At 39.9% G+C, this 20,741-nt stretch overlaps 1 protein-coding gene across 1 annotated transcript in view; it reads left to right on the plus strand.

The window, feature by feature from the left end:
* The first annotated feature begins 579 nt into the window (after positions 1-579).
* The window catches only part of CMIP (c-Maf inducing protein), a 68,796-nt gene continuing 48,634 nt past the window's right edge, over positions 580-20,741 (plus strand). The window contains exons 1-2 of the mRNA XM_010006194.1: positions 580-699; positions 18,128-18,178. Coding sequence (XP_010004496.1) covers positions 586-699; positions 18,128-18,178 — 165 coding nt within the window. The 5' untranslated portion in view covers positions 580-585. The remainder of the gene's footprint in view (positions 700-18,127; positions 18,179-20,741) is intronic.

A 20,741-nucleotide genomic window follows, 5' to 3' on the forward strand; every position in this document is an offset into this window, starting at 1 on the left:
ATGGGTAGGTTGGTTGCTCTGCTTTTACTTGAGTCTAAAAGCTGAGGAGGGCTGAATCTTTGGAGCCCCATGAACCACTGTCAAATGTAGCAGTCTGGATTTTGATGATGTACTTGATCAACCTTGCAGCCAGGGAGATGAACAAGAGTGCATGGAATAAAATTGCCTTCAAATAGTGCACTGCTGTTCTGCCTGTATGACTGAGGCGCTGCTTCATATGTTGGTAGCACGTGCATGGCCAGACCCTGTAATAGCTCAGTTCAACTCAAGATTAGGTTTCATTAATTTGAGGTCCAGAACAAAAGAAGTTTGACATTTTTGTATCTTAGGCAACTAGGTCTGGCCTGTTTTCGTTCTGTGTGGGTGATCTTAACACCTGAACAAGTTGGATGAAAGTAGCTGGATGAATCTCTTTGTGGAGTAGCCTGTATAAGAATTTTGCTTTCCAGTGAGATATTTTATGGGTATTTTCAACACCAAGAGTAATTTTGGTAGTACTGTTGTTACTTTGAAATTGTGAAACTTTTGATGATTAAGTAAACATATCCCCCCCTCTCTTATGTTTTCTTGCAGCCAGCTGGGTACATGGAAAACTCAATTTCCTACAGTGCTATTGAAGATGTTCAACTGCTGTCCTGGGAGAATGCCCCTAAGTACTGTTTACAACTCACAATCCCAGGGGGTACTGTCTTACTGCAGGTACAGTAAACACAGAAGTACAATTTTCTTTCTCTCTTACTATGAATCTCCTTTAACTTTTATTTGCTATGCATGGAGGCTTAATTAGGTGGGCTCAGAAAGGGCAGAGAACTCAGTGCTGTCAAATTACGTAACCACCAGAAAAGTTGCTCAAGGTGTTAGCTCTGAAACTCTTCATGTTGTTTTACAGTTAAATGGAAATTTTGGGCCACTGATTAAATCTTCTTGACAATTTTGTGCATCAAAATAGTGCTCTGTGGAATAGCACATTGAGGCTGGCCTGGAACAATTGCATATAATCCTATTCCGGCATGAAAATATTTAACAATTTCATCCATCAATTCATACAGGAATCCCATAAATTGCACTGGAACTGACAGATACCTTTTAAAAAATAGAGTCTTCCCTGGAAGATTCCAGTATATTTCTATGTATATCTACATATGCTCATTCTCTAAATCGTCTGTGCTTAATCTCTTAATTGAATTAAGTAGAAAGAAACTCATTTGTCAAATTGGATGGTTTTGAGTTTTTTCCTGTGATAAGTTTGACTCTGTTTTCCATACAGTTCCTTAGTGGTGCTAGCATTCATGTTTATATCTATTTCAATAGCTAGAATCTGCCTTTCCAGTTCTTTTTTGAAGTCTTTATTCTGTGGTTCTTGGTGTCTGTCTTTATGAGTCTGCTTATTAGGAAACAAGACAGAACTTTAACCCACAGCTCCCTGCTGATTTTAAAGGAAATTGGTAGGGTGGGCAGACTTTAATCTGGAGCAGTTTGCTATTTGTTTCATTTAAAAAAACACCAGCAAACTAAATACATAAATAATTACATTTGTGAGAAAATAACATCTCAGTGTTGATGCCTTGGTATTTTTTTCTGAAAGATCAGTGTCTTTATGTAACCTCCTAGGGACTGCTGGAGTCGAGTGAGCTGGACTTGAGTTATGTTTATTGCTGACTGGCTGAGCAGACTGGATCAGATTACGTTGTAGCTCTATGGGAATTTCAACATAATTGAAAATACAAACTTGAAAAATGTTTTTAGTATGACTTGGTCTTTGGTAGTGTCTCAATTAAGCAAATGTGGCCAGATCAGAGAGAGTATAAAAATAGGTTTTCCTTATACAGTTGTAATGTGTATTCACAAATCCAAAACAGTGCTAAAAGTTATGTTTAGTGTGCTTAAGAAACCAAGATGCAGAAACTAGATTAATCAAGTAGTCGGGTTCTCTAAAATAAAATCTGGTTTGAGAACACTCCCCATTGCTTTTGTGCTGATTGATAAAACCATAACATGGATGCTGGGTGCAGCTGTATTGTAGCTTGCTTTTGTTCCACAAAATAGCAAGAGATAACTGCAGACTTAACACGCGTGCAATAAACAAACAAGCACAAGTTTCCTAACTTCAATCAATGTAATAATCTTTAAAACAATGTGAGAAATGGGAGTAGAAAGCACTCTGACTCTGATCCCTCACTGCTTTCACTGAAACAATGCATTCATTAAAAAAATATCACCTGCAGCAATCCCTAGCAGAGCAAAGAAGGGAGAGCACTTAATTGACATCAATGGTTGCTAGTTTGCCCTTATGAAAAGGTCAATTTGGTAAATTTCTGCAGGGATCACCGACAAACCTGCTGCTTTCCTTGCCTTTTTCTGAGTCTTGCCCTATCCCTGAAGAATTTCTGCTTCCTGCACAGTTGCACCTCATGAAGCTTTGCATCATAGGAACAAAGGTGACTGGAGAACTGTGTTCCATCCCCTCTTCCCCAAGCAGTGGCAAACCTGCTGCTCTGGTGGTCTAGCTGGTGGGCATCCCCTCTATCCAAATGATGCCTAGGATAGCTAAATAATATTTTGCTGTTTGAAGTGCAGCTTCTGAGAATGAGGTCAAGCAGGCACCTGGAGCAGGGTTCCTCCCTCTCCCACCATGCCTGGCACCTACCGTGTGTGGCAAAGAGTCTTAAGTATCCAAAAGGCACATTCAGTGAGGTGCTGGGAAGTGGAGATGCTGATAAATTAGCCCCTTGTGTAGTTCAGTTATTTCCAGATTTCTGGGAGACTTCAATATGTTTATGGGAAATTCATAGAATCATAGAATCTTAGGGGCTGGAAGGGACCTCGAGAGATCATCTAGTCCAACCCCCCTGCCAGAGCAGGGTCACCTAGAGTACATCACACAGGAACTCATCCAGGTGGGTTTGGAATGTCTCCAGTGAGGGAGACTCCACAACCTCCCTGGGCAGTCTGTTCCAGTGCTCTGTCACTCTCACAGTAAAAAAATTTTTTCGGATATTCACCTTGAACCTCCTATGCTCCAATTTACACCCATTACCCCTTGTCCTATCACTGGTCACCACTGAGAAAAGCCTAACTCCGTCCCCCTGACACTCACCCCTTACATATTTGTAAACATTGATGAGGTCACCCCTCAGTCTCCTTTTCTCCAAGCTAAAGAGACCCAGCTCCCTCAGCCTTTCCTCATCAGGGAGATGTTCCACTCCCCTAATCATCTTCGTAGCTCTGCGCTGGACTCTTTCGAGCAGTTCCCTGTCCTTTTTGAACTGAGGGGCCCAGAACTGGACACAATACTCCAGATGTGGCCTCACCAATGCAGAATAGAGGGGGAGGAGAACCTCTCTTGACCTACTAACCACACCCTTTCTAATGCACCCCAGGATGCCATTGGCCTTCTTGGCCACAAGGGCACATTGCTGGCTCATGGTCATCCTCCTGTCTACCAGGACCCCCAGGTCTCTTTCACCTACACTACTCTCCAGCAGTTCAGCCCCCAACCTGTACTGGGACATGGTGTTGTTCTTCCCCAAATGTAAAACTCTGCACTTCCCCTTGTTGAATTTCATCATGTTTCTCCCCGCCCAACTCTCCAACCTATCTAAGTCTCTCTGAATGGCAGCACAGCCTTCTGGTGTGTCAGCCACTCCTCCCAGCTTAGTGTCATCAGCAAACTTGCTGAGGGTACATTCTATACCCTCATCCAGGTCGTTGATGAAGATGTTGAACAACACCGGTCCCAGCACCGACCCTTGTGGGACTCCACTAGTAACACACCTCCAACCAGATTCTACCCCATTGACTACAACTCTCTGACTCCTTCCTTTCAACCAGTTCCTAATCCACCTCACTTCCTGGTCACCAAACCCATACCTGATCAACTTATCCACAAGGATGCTGTGGGAGACGGTGTCAAATGCTTTACTGAAATCAAGATAAACCACATCTACCGCTCTACCATCATCTATCCACCTAGTAATTTCCTCATAGAAGGCTATGAGGTTAGTCAAACATGATTTACCCTTGATAAAACCATGCTGACTGCTCTTGATGACCCCCATGTCCTTGATGTGCCTGGAGATAGTGACAAGAACAAGTTGTTCCATCACCTTTCCAGGGATGGAGGTGAGGCTGACCGGTCTATAGTTACCCGGGTCCTCCTTCTTGCCCTTCTTGTAGACTGGAGTGACATTTGCTATCCTCCAGTCCTCAGGCACCTCACCTGTTGCCCATGATTTACTGAAGATGATGGAGAGTGGCCTAGCAATGACCTCCGCCAGCTCCCTCAGCACCCTTGGGTGCATTCCATCTGGACCCATTGATTTATGGATGTCCAGATTACTCAACTGATCCCTAACCCAATCCTCATCTACCATGTCAAACTCTTCCTCTATCTTGACTTCTTCTGGGGCTATATGAATCTGGGGCTCATAGGGAGACCCTGCAGGAGTGAAGACAGAGGCAAAGAAGGCATTCAGCACCTCTGCCTTCTTTATATCCTCTGTCACCAGGGCTCCCACCTCATTCCTCAATGGGCCAATATTGCCTCTATTGCTAGTTTTGCTAGCTATGTACTTGAAAAAGCCCTTTCTATTATCCTTAACCTGACTTGCAAGGTTAAGTTCCAAGGAGGCCTTAGCTTTCCTAATTGCCTCCCTACATCCTCTGACAACAGTCCTATATTCCTCCCAAGTGACCAGCCCCTCCTTCCATGATCTATAGATTTTCCTTTTCCACTTAAGTTTGCCCAGTAGTTCCTTCTTTAACCATGCAGGTCTCCTAGCACCCTTACTAGATTTCCTAACCATTGGGACACTCTGATCCTGTGCTTGCAAGAAGTGGTCCTTGAATGTTGACCAGCTATCTTGAGCTCCTTTATTTTCTAGCACCCTGTCCCATGGGATTTCCCTTAATAGATGATTGAGGAGACCAAAGTTTGCCCTGTGGAAGTCCAGGGTTCTGGTCCTGCTGGGTATTTTGTTCCTTCCACACAGGATATGTACTCATATAAAATCTGTTTTGTTGTGATTACATCAGCTCAGTTAAGATTTTATTAGCATTTAAATTCTATCACCATGCCTTACAAATTAGGTAGTTAATATTGTACAAACAAGGCAAACAAATAATTATCTTACTGTATTGCTTAATAATCTACCTGGTCTTCTGACATTTTTCAAAAAGAATTTTCAGCTTCAGTACAATACATTTTTTTTCTACTATGTTCTTGTTTGTTACACAGTTGTCAGGCTTTTCACTCTCAGTCTATCCTTCTTTCTCTCTTTCTTTACCTTTCTTCTTTTAGATTCTGTAGTATTGCTACATTAAAAGAGAAAGCAAGGAGACTTGCTATTAAGGGGAAGAAATTCAAAGTAGAGTGAAAAGTCATAGCAGTACTGTGAATAATTAGAATGCAATGATTCTTTGAAATATAAATATGTGTAATTTTGTAGGAGTGTAAAATGGTTTGGTTTTTTTGTCCCTTGTTTTTTCTTTCTGGGTTTCAGTGTTTAGGAGTAAGGTAGGACAGGTAACAGCTTCTGTTGTTCAAATTTAAAAAAATGGAAGAGAATATTTCAGATTATCCCATATTTTGTTTTATTTTTATTTTTCTATTATAACCACTTATTTATTTGTTTATTTGTTTTATCTAAATGTTGCATTTTAAAATGCTTTTAAATTCCCTCTTTCAGAGGTTTACCTTTTCTGAATTCACAGCTCAGCAAATCTGCAGGAATTCAAAACTGTTTCTCTACCACCACATTTGTTTTTATTATGTATGTCTTCAAAAAGAGGTTATTCTAAACATTACAGATTTACCTATGGATAAGAAATCATGAGTTATAATATTATCTTTTCCAATCCTTTCAGTTCTCAGTTTTCTCAGTCTAGCCTTCTCTTTGACTCAAAGATTCTTCCAAGTTTAGTCCACATTGAAACTTGTTCTGGTTCTTCTACTCCAGAACACTTTACCTATCTCTATTTTTTCCTGTATTTTCTTTATTTTAGAAATTCTCTATTCAGTCAAATCATATATTTGCTCTTCTTACAGCACTGCTTTTCTTTAGGTTCCACTGTAAAATCATTAAAATAAGAAGCTTTTAAAGGCCTTTCAATAGCCCTTGGAAAAGGTCCTATGTATATATTTTGGGGGAAAACCTCCCAAAATCTGCATGGAGTGTTTAGACCCTATGTAAAAAAAAAAAAGGAAAAAAAAAAAATAAGTCTTGAAGGCTGCTTTCTCTATTCTCTGTTCTAGAGAAGTAAAAGCATGGTCCTTTCTTTGGAAAAGAGAGGAGAAATTGATGAGAATTAAAAGGCCTGTTCTTAGCAAAATCTTAGCAGGTCTTCAAAAACAGCTCAAAGGGGAGTTTTTTTACTGATTTATGTAAATAGAAAGGCAAAGTTGTCAGAAGCCCAATACAAAATATGGAGTAAAGTTCTTAATCCCCACTCCTAGACATATTATTATTATTAAATCAGAGTAGTTAGGTTGGAAGGGATCTTAAATATCATATAGTTCCAACCTCCCTGCATGGGCAGGGACACCTCCCAGTAGACCAGGTTGATCAAAGTCCTGTCCAGCCTGGCCTTGAACACTTCAGGGATGGGGCATTCACAACTTTTCTGGGCAACTTGTTTCAGTGCCTCATGCCCCTCATGGTGAAGAATTTCTTCCTAATATATAATCTAAATCTACAGTCTTTAAGTTTGAAGACATTACTGCTCATCCTGTAGCACTGGTATTAATAAGTTTGCAGAAAATGTTTTGACATTTTGGCATTTTTTTCATTAACACTAATAGCATTAGGTGTAACAAAAGTGTTAGTTTAAAATTCTGGATACAGAACAGAAGTGAGAATATGCTCGTTCTATATGCATCTGTATAACTGCAATATCTTTTCCTGCTTCATCCAGTGACAATCACAGCACTATAACTGACTTTGGAATTCCAGGCAAAACTTTGTCAGGATAAATATTGATGAATTAGAGTGAACTGAGGGGGAAGGCAGCTTGAGTGTCATCCAGCAAGGATACACATGTAAGAAAGACTTTGTGGAAAAGGCACCTAGATAAAAATAATTTGTAATTTCCCTTTTAGATAGGGAAAAGCAACATCACTTCCTCTTTGGACGTATGGGTAGATGGGTGTGTGTCACATCAGCAGGTTCTGCTAACAAGACAATAGGATAAATATAGCCCTCAAATCTTCAGCAATTCTACTAGATGAGATATAGGTTTTCTCTTTTATTGCAGTTTTCCATATACATAGCTTGGGTTAAAATTTCAAGTGAAATGCATTGCCCTGTGATGCGTTATGTTGCATCTGATCAATCACAATAGACTGTGTTTCATCTTGTGGTGTGTGTTATCATTCTAGTTATCTCACATTACAAAATGACATATCATGTTGGAAATTAGAATCATAAGGAGGACCATTTTTAGAGATTACATTTACGGGAAGTGAGCTGTCAAATTCAGACTACTTTTTCAAGGTGTAGGCTGTTATCAGTGTGGTGCCCTTAACCCTAAACGCTTGCAGAATTGCTTGTCCCAATCGAAGGAATATTATTATCAAGTGAGAGTGATTCCTACACATAGGTTTTTTTGTTTGTTTGTTTGTTTGTTTTAATATATTATTGCTTCATCTCAAGGATTTGCTGAGAAACTTTAAGCCAGAAAACTATTTACTCTGTAACTTTCACTACTTTTTGCATCTCACTCTCTTCAGAAAATGCTGTTGCAACTCCTATTGCATCAGAAGCCTAAGTAATTCTTTAAAAGCTTTTAAACACCTTCTTCTCTCCGCAAGAACAGGAACATTGTGTTCATCTAGCCTTCCCTTCCTGAATTTCTAACCCCAAAGAAGCAGAAGCAAAGTGGCAAGTTCCTATAAGGCTTTTTAGTCAGAAAGCAAATAATTAGGTTTACATATTTGAGTTTGTAATGGAAATAGAAGTCTCAATTACCATCTATTTTTAAAACTGCTTTTCTATTTCAGATTGTCTACAATCCTTTCCTTGTCAGAAAGAGGAAATCATGCTTTGTAGCCTACTTAACTTATGTAAAATAAAGAGCAGGGCTGATATGAAGTATCCACACATTGGAGAAAGAAATATCCTTCTTGTGTGAGGTGCTCACCTCTGTGGATAAATATGACAACTGAACACATCAGTGTATCACATCTTTACCTCCATTCTTACAGAGCATTACTTCCCTCTGTTCAGTGTCCTCACCTACGGAATGTATATTGAGAAATATTGGGTATTACTGTTCTGTGTATAATCAGATTTCATTTCAAATCTGTTGTTAAAGGAAACTTAATATTCCAACAGCACATTACATAATTATGCAAAAAATTATGTGTTGTAGACTGATTGGTTATGTAAGATGATCCCTTTTCATTTTTCTCCACATCCTTCACTCAGGTAATAATCTCATATACTTCTACCTATTTCTTCATTGCTTTATCATGAGAGTTTTCTGTCATTTCCAGAGGGCTTGAAAGAGTTGCCCCAGATTGTATGGGTGAGACTTGCAAGTAATTTATGAAATCACGTGGGAAAACAGAGGATTCTGTAAAATCTTCTCCAAGTGCTTTAAACTGAAATAGCAGGAGAGAAAAGATAAACAGCTGCTAATTTCTAGTGCTACCGAATGCTGCTTTATTCTGCACTCGGACCACAAAGAAGTATTTTCTGCATTGACAAAAGGAAGCAACTCTTGCAAGCAGCTAGAGAGACAGTGAGTTTAAAAGGTTCAAACAGCATTGCTTCTAAGCAGACTATTCTTATACAGTTTAAATAAAACGGTTAGATATTTTACAATGTTTTGACATTTGCCTATTTCTTGATAGAAAAGTAGCCAAGATGCAGATGCTGTAGCAGGAACTAGAGTCAGACTCAAGAGACAAGTAAAACACTGTTGGGTCACTGTTGAGTTAAAAAAACTTCTGAAAAAAAAACTTAATATGTAAAATTCAGGTAGATTCCTTTTACTATGACTTCCAGGAAATAAGATGGTTTTAATTTCTGAGCATGATGCACTGCCCTTTGCAGTGTTATGGCAGGTTGCACCTGATCAGTCATGCTGGATTATACTGCACATCAAAGCAAGTGTTATGATTCCAGTCACATCAGATTAGAAAATGACATTATCATGTTGGCAATTTGAATTCAAGTCTTTTGAAGGGTAATTTTCAAGTGTGGGATTAAAATATCTATCCCAGTCAAAGGTCAATAGGCACACTTCAGATATCAAATATGCAGTATTTGGCACATTTCCCCTTCCTTTCTACACTGCATTGATGAAACCAGATGCAATAGAGATGAAGGAGGAAGAAATAAGGCAAAAGAACACACAGTTAAAACATCAGTATCTAAACTACAGCTGAAAAATATCTGCAGCAAATGGAGAAATAAAACTGAATGTTGATAGCACAAATTTGTGTGTGATCACATAGACATGGAAATGAAGGAACGGATATGACTGTGCAGTAACCATTAAGAATTGTGTCTCCTAGCCTTTACCATAATACATATACAGATGTGCTTCCATTGTATATACTTATGTCAGAACTCACCTTTCATCTTCTTGTTTCTAAACACTTGCATTTGAGATAAATATTTGGGAGACAGATAGAGCCAGGACTTGTCGTCCAGATACAAGAAAGTCAGAACAGCTTTAATTGTTCTTTGCTCTCTCTTAACCCTGGGTTGCTCTAACATTGCCAATGTCGTTTAGATATCTCAAAAGCTGACACAGGAAGTGTTATCAATTCTAGCCTGTTGTTTTATATAGAACACCTGCCAATCGCAAATTTGTAACTGATCATCTTGTCTTCTGAAGGCCCTCCTTTAGCTTGTTTGTGTCTTGTTTGTTTGTTTGTTTGTTTCTTCCCAGAAAAAGGTAGGTATTTTACTTCCTTGGTTTATTCAGTTTCTTATGAAAAAATACTGTGACTTAATGCAAGACTTAGAGGCATGCTAACATCATCATCAAACCCTTGGTCCTCTCTTGCTGCTGTGGTGAGGCTTCAGTCCATAAGGCAAAGGCTATAAGAACCCTGTTTGAAAGGTCTTCAAAGATCCAGCTGTCACTGTGGCTGTCACCATCTTCCCATATAACATCAGGTTTTCTGGGTCTTATGAGTCAGCTCCATGTCAGTAATGAAAATCATGACACACGGCAGTCTTTTTCTTTTCCAAACCATTTTTTTTTAGGCCTGTGAGGTGAAAAACAATTGCTGGGAAGGTGAAGAAGTAGCACATGTGTGCAGAAAGAGGTCAGGTGGATTGCACACACTCACCATTGGTTCATTCACTGATGTTCAGTGAATGCTGCTGCACACATCACATTGTGACAGTCCTGTCTCTTGAACATACTGCTACCAGGTATTTAGAAATTTTAAAACTTGTCTGATTGTAGCTGGGTGGAGTCTGCCTAAGTCAAAGGGATTTTACCTGAATCTGGGGATCTACCTAAGTTGAAAGTGATGCATAGTTACAGCTGTACTGTGGCTGAGAGGCTTGAATGTGACAAGAAGTAAAATCCTATGGAAAGTTGTATTTTGAAGATGATGCTGGCCTCTGACCCACACAGTCTGAAGAAAGCAATATGGTTTTTTAATTACCTTTTTTCTTCTAAAATTCTCTTTGTATGTCTACTTATATAATGTAAAAAAATATAATACAGGCAGATGCTGCAATTTGAGGATCGTGGAAGTGCTGTTTACAAAGGACCATTGAAGATCATCAAGCTCTGTCTCCTACTTAAGCATAATTATCACCAGCACTCGATCATAACAGTCATGAGTTAGTCTTAAAAAACCTGAGTCTTAAAACAGTTTTAAAACCCTTAAAGTCCATAGATTCTAGTCTCACTGAACTTATCTTCTCCACAAAGCACATAATATGTAAAGGACTATCTATAGTTACTTAAGAAACCATTTTATTTCATTTTTTAATTTATTATAGAAGTATGTAATAGGTCTATAGCTAATTCTTTCAACATGTGTATTTATGTCAATTTTAAGTTTCTAAGTTCAGGCAACATTGTTGAAGGACATATTCTGTGATGAGTCCGTAACTGAGTAAAAACAATGCAGTGAGAAATGCAGTCAAACTCTTTTGGGAAGCAGCTAGGTCCCTGGATATTCCTTCAAAGCTTTGAAAGCCTATGTTTTGGGGATACAGGCTGCAGAAATGCAAATGTCAGTGACTTCTAACAAGTGACAAGATGAGAGGAAATGGCCTCAAGTTGTACCAGGGGAGTTTTAGGCTGGATATTGGGAAACATTTCTTCACAGAAAGGGCTGACAAGCACTGGAACAGGCTGCCCAGGGAAGCGGTGGAGTCACCATCCCTGGACGTGTTTCACGTTCTTTAATATTATGGGATATTATTGACATGGTTTGACAAAAACCAAAGCATGTTAGTTGTTCTGAATCACAGGCTTTCCTGATTTTTAATTTTGAAGAAAAAATTACAATTCCAACTTCTGCTTTACTGATTTGAAGCAGAAGCAAAATTCGGACAACTGGCATTTCCCACAGATGGAAATTCACTTCCAGCAATCCTTGTGGGAGGATGTCAGCATGTGGTGTTAGAGCATCCTTCGTGTATTTGTCTGTGTTAGGCGTGACAAATGCCACAAGAGAGTCCGAGCCCGTGTTCAAGTTCTCATCCCCCGTCTGCTGTCACCAAGGTCTATTTCTGGCTTATTACTGCACAGTAATGAGTCAGAGAAGGAAGAGTGCCATTACCTTTCCTTACATCATCCTGTTGTCCTCCCATAGCAATACTGACCCATCCCAACCTATTTTAACACATGAAATTGGACAAGCAGTGCCGGTCTACCTTTGTTTCAAAGGAGGGTTTGGTTCTTGGGCAACAAACAGCTTAATCTGGGCTGGGAGCACATCGAAAAGTGTGCTTCCCACTCAGTGTTTGGTGTATAAGCACAACTGAGCACAGGCATCTTTCACTGCCAGGTGTTTGGGGATTCTCATCCTCCCTTATGAGAGTCACGGACAGTCGGTTTTCTGGACACACTGGTGGTTGGTGCTTTCTTTCCTCCTGCCAAATGATGTGGTCTCTGGTCCTTCTGATGAGCAGCAATCACAGATTTTTTTTTTTTTTGTCTTTCCTATGATTGGGATAGCAGGCATGAAAGAAGGTGTTGCTGAAGGTGGCTCAGAGATCACAAGCTCTTTAGGCCAGGAAATAGAAGCTAAATTTAGCTTCTGAAGGGGTGTGAGCTCTTTAGTGTTTCTGCTTTCTGTTTGTAAAGCACAATGTGTGATTATGTTATTGTGTGGATGATTATGAAGAGGATGCTGCTATTGCTAGGGAAATAACTGGAATAACCTTTTGAAAGAGATTGAAAAAAAAAAAGTTTAATTTCACAAGCTGCTTGGCACCAAGTGTTAAAAGAGTCCCAGGAAAGAAAAAGGCTTTGGTATTTTAAGTCAGGACAGCACTGCCTGCTTTCCTTTAGTGTTCCTTTTTTTCAGATGGATCCTAAGTGCTTTAAAGCAGCTCTTCCATCCCTACCACTCGAGTTGTTTTCTTCATTTCTTGGCAATCAGGTGTAGTCAGAAGGAAAAACAAACAGAACAGGAAGCCTTGACAAGCACAACTGTCACACGTTCAGCTCAGTGCTTGAGCATGCTGTTTTTTGCCAGGGAGTCCCCACAGTAAATGTTTACACTGGATTTTTTAGTAACATTTTATTTTAGTCTCCTTGGAGAACCTGGCTTTTGTTTTAAGTGTGAGTCCAGCCAATATTGCAGGTTATGCAAGGAGCAGAATCCAGCAGAGATGAGGAATATTTTCAGGAGAAGAACAACATTTCTAGCAATTACCAGCAGCTTTGTCTGTACCTTGAGCTTAGCCAGCCAGAAGAGAGGCAGGTTTCACTTGCAGACCTGCCCGTGTTGTGGAGGTGCAATGCTGGGATGTGCATCAGCAGTGTAAAGGTTTTGTACAGGCTGTGTGAGGCAGCGGTGTGTGTGCCATTGAGCTTGGCCTTCCTGCAGCCCTGAGCCCCTCTGCTCCACTGTTCCTGATAATTATCCTGTGGCTGATAATAAATTGGTGCAGAGAAGCCTTCAATATTTTATGAGTCCCGGTAATGACTGTCAGCTGGAGGAAAGCATAACTAAACCTCATCCTGCTGACCAGAGAGCAAACGAGGGAGAGAAACACAGAATAAAACCTGGAAGAGTTAAAACCAGAATCTGGATCTTCAAGTCTCAAATATTGCCACATAATATTGCCACATCTTTTCAGATGGCAAAACCCCTTGGGAGGGTATCTTTGAAGGATGCTGTTGTAAGGAAAAAACTGGGAACATGCTACATGGACAAGCCTGTTCTTGTATTCTTCTGAGTAACACACATGCCAGTAAAAGGGGATGTGTAGTGCTAACTTAACATTAAAGGAACTTGGTACGTGGCATGTGCAGCGTGGTGGGAATGACATGTTTTCTGCTGATGCTTGTTGCTGTATATGTACTGCTGTCAGTGGAGCTGTATTTTTTTTAGCTACAGGTCTTTCCCATTTCTGGAATGGTTGGTTTCTTGCAGTTATAGGTGTTTTATTTCTCAGCAGCACGTAGGCTCCTATTTTGTCTCCTCACATGGGTGGTAATTACTGGCAGGGGCTGCAACTCTGGCATGAAACCAGTGTTAAGTTTTCTGTTTTTGTGAGCAAAAGAAAATCTACTTTTAAGAAGTGTACTACTTCTTAGTGAAAAAGTGTGTTGCTACTCATTGAATGAGAAATGAAGCAGTTTGAATGCAAAGAAAAATACTTCCCTTTTGACCAGAGATGTAAATGTTTATGTTGCTTTATATGTGTTCTTTATATGTGCTCTTTATATGCAGGCTTTTTATCTCTTGCAGTTTTCTTCCTGTGAGCAATATTCTTGAAGCTGATAAAATTAAGCCTTTGAGTAAAGTTGATTCTGTGGCTGATCCCAGGTGGCTTTTCCTCTCTGCACATTTACACCCCAAAAATTAGGATACAGAGTCCTTTAGAACACTGTTTCAGGATCAAGTAATCTTAAAAAAAGCATTACCTACAGTAGTCATTCTTAAAGCAGATACTCTTCCTCCTAATTTGAATAATAAGAAATAAGCTGCAAGTAGAGTGAATTTTTTTGCAACTTCTAAGTTTTACTGTCATGTTTTCCTGTATTCTGCAGTACTTTACTATGTTGTGGTTGTGCAAAAATGAGAGGCCTTGATTGTGCAAGAAGATCCGATCTGTGGGAACATGTGTCACCCATAACCATGCTAATGCCATTGCATTTGAGATCAAAATTCATAGCAGAATTGGAGCCTAAACATACCAAACACAAAGGGGGACCAAACTATTATTTTACATAGTAAAGTTATAAAATCTCCATTGTACTTCATTCCTGTCTCATTGACTATTTGTAACAACATCAGGAAAAAAACATTTCCAGGTTGAATCTCTTTTAATTTGGAAAGGTAGTTGTAAGATGAGTGGTGTGGAGCAGGACCCACTATGTGGGCAAGGCTGAGAGTAAGAAAAACTTTTCTCTATGCAGTCAGAATGCCTTAAGGAATGCCTGTTTTGAAGCCTTTTGTGTCTCGTTTTCTCCTTTTTATTGTACCCTAGAGCTGAATAAATATAGTAGGCTATGCCCTAAGCTGGAGTGAAAAAATGTGTCAGTTTCCAGGAAGGGGGTGACTTCAGTGCAGAAGTGCGGGGCTCCATGAATGCACATCAGATAAAACTGTAAATGTGTGTGGCTCCTATAAATGAATTGTACTTCTTTCTACCAGTTTATGCTCATTGCTCCAAACTTCAGAAATGTTATGTCCCATGTATGGCTGAGTAAGTTTGTGTGCAGGGGTGGCCGTTGGCTGGGCAACTGTCTGGATGGGTGCTGACAAGAGCAGGATGACTCCTCTGTCATCCTGGCATGTTCTGAAGCATGCAGTTCTTTTGATAAGAAGGAAATATTTCCTGTAGTCTCTTTCTCACTGTAAGCCTGAAAAATCGGAGGAGAGGAACAAGGGATGCTGGGCAACAGCAAGTTCTTCTTTGTCTTCTGCGAAAGACCCAGTGTTTCCTGCACATCACTGTGGTTTTGCAGCTGCTGCAGGCAGGCAGGCGGAAGGGTGCACTGAAGGATTAGCCTCTGCTGCCTGGGAGAAGTGGGGAGTGCTGGTGTCAGACAGCTCCCCCCAGATAGCAGTGGTGGGCTTAAATGTATTCAGTCTATCTGTGTTGAACACTGGGAAGAGCAACGGTGAAATGACCGTTGACTTTCTAAGTTCCTCGTACCGTTGAGTCCTGGTCATTAATAGAAGGGTGGGGATTCCAGAAAGGTTTGTTTTTCCACTTCTGTGTTCACTTTGTCTTCTTTTTTCTTGAAACTGGTGTTGAATGACAGCCTGAGCTCTGAGGGTTTCTAGTTTTAGATCCAGGTTCAGGTTTTCTTGATCACTTCTCCTCTTCAATAGCTCATGCTACACATGGACACTGCTTGGTCCCACATGTGGAAGCTGGTCACTTTGCTTTTTGTATATTGCTGCTGTCAAGTTAAGCAAGTCTCTTCTCTGCTGGTTTTGGTTTTGCCTTTTATAGCATTCTTTGTTTATTTTCTCCTCCAGTACCTGCAATCCACTTGTGCCTCTACCTCTGCCTGATGCTGTTGTCCTCATTAATAGTTTCTGTCAGCCAGTTTATGTAAGGCTCCAGCAATTTGCACAATCTGTCTACATATAGTATGTTCTAATTATTTGTGGTGGTCTTACAATCTGTACTTACTGACATCCCAAAAGTAGGAGAGTAATTGATATTCTCAACAGTTCCCATTTAGGGCTTTTGCATTTGTTCTTACTTCAGACTTCAGTGCATTTTTGGTTCATGAAATGGTCAGACGAGGAACTAAATCAGGTTGACATTTTGCCTGTTTGAGAGAAGTATTTCATCTTCCTAGAATATTTTGGATTTTATCAGTTTAAATAACAGTATCTTAGTTTACTTAGCTCCTATATATGCAATCTACATACTTATTTTTAAGGAAGTAATGCATGTGTAACTTGCAATATTATTGGTGCTATTGCTTAGTATACATTCTCAAGCCTACAAAAACTTTCAATTGTGCTGTTTTTTCTTTAAAAGGGCTTTGATGCTAGCATTTGAAACAAAGGTTTTTTGTTTGTTTTTCCCACTTTTCCCAAAGTGTTTTTCCCATACATGAAACAGTTTTCTCCTTTAAAACCAAAGAAAACAGGTTCCATTTAAAATGGATTCTTTCATAGAAATCTAGTGGGTTTTAAAGCTTTTTGTTTGGAAAAAAGAAGAAATATCTAACTATATTTACTTCATGCCTTTTAAATTATGTTTAAAATGTTGTTCAGTCTTTTTGAGGTAAATTATTTTTTAATTTCATATTATATTAAAATATAGTACAAATATATTGAAATGAAATTCAATTCTGTGATTATACAACATACAGAGGTAAAAGGTCTATCTTATCATATGTGATATTGCACACACATAAAATACTGCATACATAACAAAGAAAAGCATTAAATATTGGCAAACCAAAATATCCTGAACATCTACACTGTAAATGTTTTTACAATTTTTCATTGCATGCAAAGGAAAAAAAAAAGGAAATTATGCTTTTTGTTTCTGTTTGTAGCAGATTTATATTCTGTTATGTCAGCATTCTTCATGTAATGGAAAGTTCATTTCTAATAATCTCTGTGGTCAACCAGGGTTACTTAAGATAGATACATTCTGCTTTATTGCCTAGAGATCCACTGATGGACCAATTGATTCTCAATAATGTATAAATAAGTAATAAGTTATACATATATAAAAGAGTATGATTCCATTTAATTCAGAGAAATCAGTCCAAATTTATGTCTCCGAGACATCAGTACCTGACCTTGAGCTTAAACATGGTTTTGGTAACCATGCAACATTTTTACTTCTGGTATTTTTTGCCATTACCAGTGAACTGAACCAGTGTCAGGAAATAACGTTCATTCGGTCATGTGGATTTTGAATACTTACCCAAAAAGCTGCAGGGGAGGGCAATTTGTTGAAGGATACCTTAATTTGCAAGAAGTAAGAGGGTTTTAGGTGGCGAAGAGCCTCACTTTTTTTTTGTTGTTGTTGTAGCATGGATTTATGGGCTATCTTGTAATTTTCACTGATTGTGTGAAACATTTTGAATGGGAAGTAAAAATTCCCCATTGGCAGCGATGACACAGATTTGGAAAAGCCAAAGGGCATCTCTACCCACTCAAATATTTCCAACTCATGTCACCTTGTTAAGGCATGTGTATTGACGTCACTGCAGATGCTTTTATATTTTTTGATACCGAGCCTTTTGACCTTTGGGAGTGTTGGACTCTTCCTGCATTGGCTGCAAACCTGCCTTCACACTGAGAATTTCTGGCAGCTCTGCTTCATACGGACAAAAACGGGCGATGGGTGGGAGTGATTATTGCAACATTGATGGCGTTGCTGCAAACAGTCTGTGCTTGTATCTGCATGTCTGTGTCTGTTACGCTTTTCACTCTGTCACCGTATCGCTGAGAGATGCTATTTGAATTGCTTTGGGGTCAGCTGAGGAAGAGGACAAGAAGGAAACTAGAGTGTGGAAAAAACCCACCCCTCCTAGTAAAATGTCAGCCCATCTTATTACTCTGCTCCCAGTGATTAATAATAGCAAAAGCAAATGTCCTATGGACACTGAAAATCTGACCAAAACCTGATGGAATTCAGGGAGGATTTTCCACAGCTTTTGTGTTGGTCACAGTTTCATAGAAGGCTGATGTTTTCTAAGGCTTTGGTGCAGTGTTTTACACATGCAACACGGTCTCTGTATCACTGCTCCCTGGGAAAATAAACTGGTTATAATGTAAAATTGCAGCTTTGAGCTACAAGAGTTTCCCTCAGTCTGATGTGACCGGAGGGGGGTGGAAGTTAGCCAGGGTCGTAGGGCTCAGAAGAACAGGATGAGTGCAGCCCTACTGGTTTTAGTGCACATGTGGGTCACTTGCTTATTTTTGTCTGGGGGATCTGAAACAGGAGTAGAAACTAATGATTCTTTTTGTAACTTTTGTTTGTTACAGGCTGCAAACAGTTACCTGAGGGATCAGTGGTTCCATTCTTTGCAGTGGAAGGTAAGTTCTGCACTGTCTTCCTTGTCTGTTTCTAAGAATACTTTCTAGTATTCCCTAGTGCTTCATTGTTAGAGCCCTAAATGGATAAAGTGTTTTTCTTACAGACACTCTAAACCAGAACATGTGTACAGTTTCAACTTGTTCATATAATGAATGAAGTGGACAAATTAACTTGTTACATAGTCCAGCTTGACCAACCTATGATTGGCTTCAAAAAGCAGATAGCCAGTAAATTCTCATTTGAACAGTACAGAGATTAGAAGGTCTTGGTTTTATACTATGAGGTGTAATATGTTACAGAATGAGTACAGCCTAATCATATGCTCCAGACTCCTGGAAAAAACTTGGGCAGTTTTCTTTGTGTTTTTTTCTTTGTTTTCTGAGAAACTGGAAAGTGTGTCTTTTAGAGTTGCTTATTGTAGGTAGCATCAATCCATTATGCACTGGTCTGAGTATGTGCTTTAGGATGATTTGGATTTAAAGGCAGTTTTCATTTCAGAGATTTCGAGCCCTTTCTCATTTCAGTGGGAACAATGAACTGATTGCCCTGTACAGGGCAAGTGAATCACAGCATCACATTCCTCATTGAAAACTATAGCTGCTGACTGTAGGATGGAATCTGGATGGATCTTTGATGCAGCTGGAAACAAGTCATGGCCAGATGCTGAATATGATTGTCCTCTCTCATTTGTGGTGGGAAACACAAGCAGTAGCTTTTCAGCTCAGGGCTTGTCTTCAGCAGGGTTTCAGTGCAGTCAGCCAGGTTGGCTGTGTAGCTTATCAAGGTTGCAGCCTGCTGACAGCAACCACATGTGAAAATACAAGGAAGTCCCTCCCACCAAACTGTTTTCATTGTAGGTTTGTTTGACAGTTGCAAAATAGTTGTGTGGCAAAACTATGGTATAGGCATGCTTTGTGTAGCCATCAGTGTCTGGCAGGATCACATTCTGAGCAGATACAAGTTCTTATCAGTAAGAGCCAAGTGTCGAGATCTCCTTTTCCAGACCACTGGCATATTCTCCAGCCTGTTATCCTGGCTGCCTAAATGAGTGTGGGACAGTCGAGCTGACAGCAAAAGGCTGGTCTGTGGTGTGGCACTTGATTTTGGCCTCTTGACAGTGTCATTAACAAAATTCTTGCCAGTCATGCTTTCTTTGCAACTCCTGAGGATAACAAAGAGCTTAAAGCATGCAGAGACAGTATATCCATGTGGCCATTATTTTCCCTCCTGCTTTGGCAGGCAAGCTTGATCAGAGAAAGCAAGGACAGAAATGATGATGGAATTTCTCTTTCTACCTCATCCCCAACCTGCATATGTGTGGTACTAATGAGCTGGTGGCATGTGCCCACTCTGCTCCTGCAGTGAGGGGAAAATGGGGGACAGAGGTGTGACTCTGAAAAAAGAAGGTAAGGTAAAGATTGCAACCTGCTCCCACCACCACCCACACCATCAATTAAATTATGAAAAAAAAAAAAAAAAGCCTGGACAGAATGACCTGGCCTGCTCACATGCCTTTCAGTCATGGAGAGGGAGCGTTGCTCTGTGGGAGTTGTTTTTAAAGGAGTATTTCTTAAAACTTTCCAATGCTTCTGACCAAGCCTCACATTTTGGGAAACTCTGAGTAATTTAACTTGTTGCAAGGTAGAATTTATTATTGCTTCCTTACTTCCCTCCCCACCCCCAAGAAGTTAGTTTCTGAAAAACAAGTGAAACATTATCTTGATTTGAAAGACCTTCTATTCACCAAGAATAACAAGTAGCTTTTTCCCTTAAGAACAGTGACAGGGGTTAGTCACTGCCCAGGTACTTTATGCCAACAAATTCCTCTTTGCTGAAATGGAGATAGTTTTGATAGGTTTTGTTGCTTAATAGTTCAGAGGAAGAGCACCTGGTAACTTTCTGCTCTTTGGTTGATATTTGGCAAGTTTAATTAAAATCACAACAGAACTGAGAGACAAGTGGTGTATCTAGAGGGAGAATGGAGGAGTGCAATTATGTGGTCAACCCTAATGAAGTTTATCTCTTTACTAGCACCATAGCCTATGACTTTAAGAGCCAGGTGCCAAGGTTCATCACACTCCATAATTTGTATGGTTTGATGATTAAGCAGGTAGTGAGGGAACCCACAAAAAAAACAGGAAGCCTATTCTTCTGGAATGGGTCATTTACACAAAGCACCAGCTGGCAGAGAGATCGCCGCAGCTGTATTATAATTGGGTGGTTGTGCTGATGAATGATATATTTGTCCAGTGGTCTTACAAATAATAGGTCAAAACATTTCTGCGGGCGTGTGGAACTCAGATGTGAACTGGTGGAGATAGCTGAGGGAAAAGGGAGATAGCTTTGGGGAAAGCACTCAATAGAGTTGAGTTTGCTATTGTTCGTAGTTGTGTGGTAGAAGCATTGAGGGGGTCCAGCTGAACCCAGAGCCCCACTGTTCTAGGCACTAGATGTAGGTGGAGCAGGAAACCTTCACTTCCTCTGCCCTGCCCAAATAAGGCTGGAGGAGCCCATTTACAGGTGGCAAATGGATATTCTGAGAGGTTTCAGCAGTAGGGAGTG

The sequence above is a fragment of the Chaetura pelagica genome, unplaced genomic scaffold (assembly GCF_000747805.2).
Source record: "Chaetura pelagica isolate M959 unplaced genomic scaffold, ChaPel_1.0 scaffold139, whole genome shotgun sequence".
NCBI lineage: Eukaryota > Metazoa > Chordata > Aves > Apodiformes > Apodidae > Chaetura > Chaetura pelagica.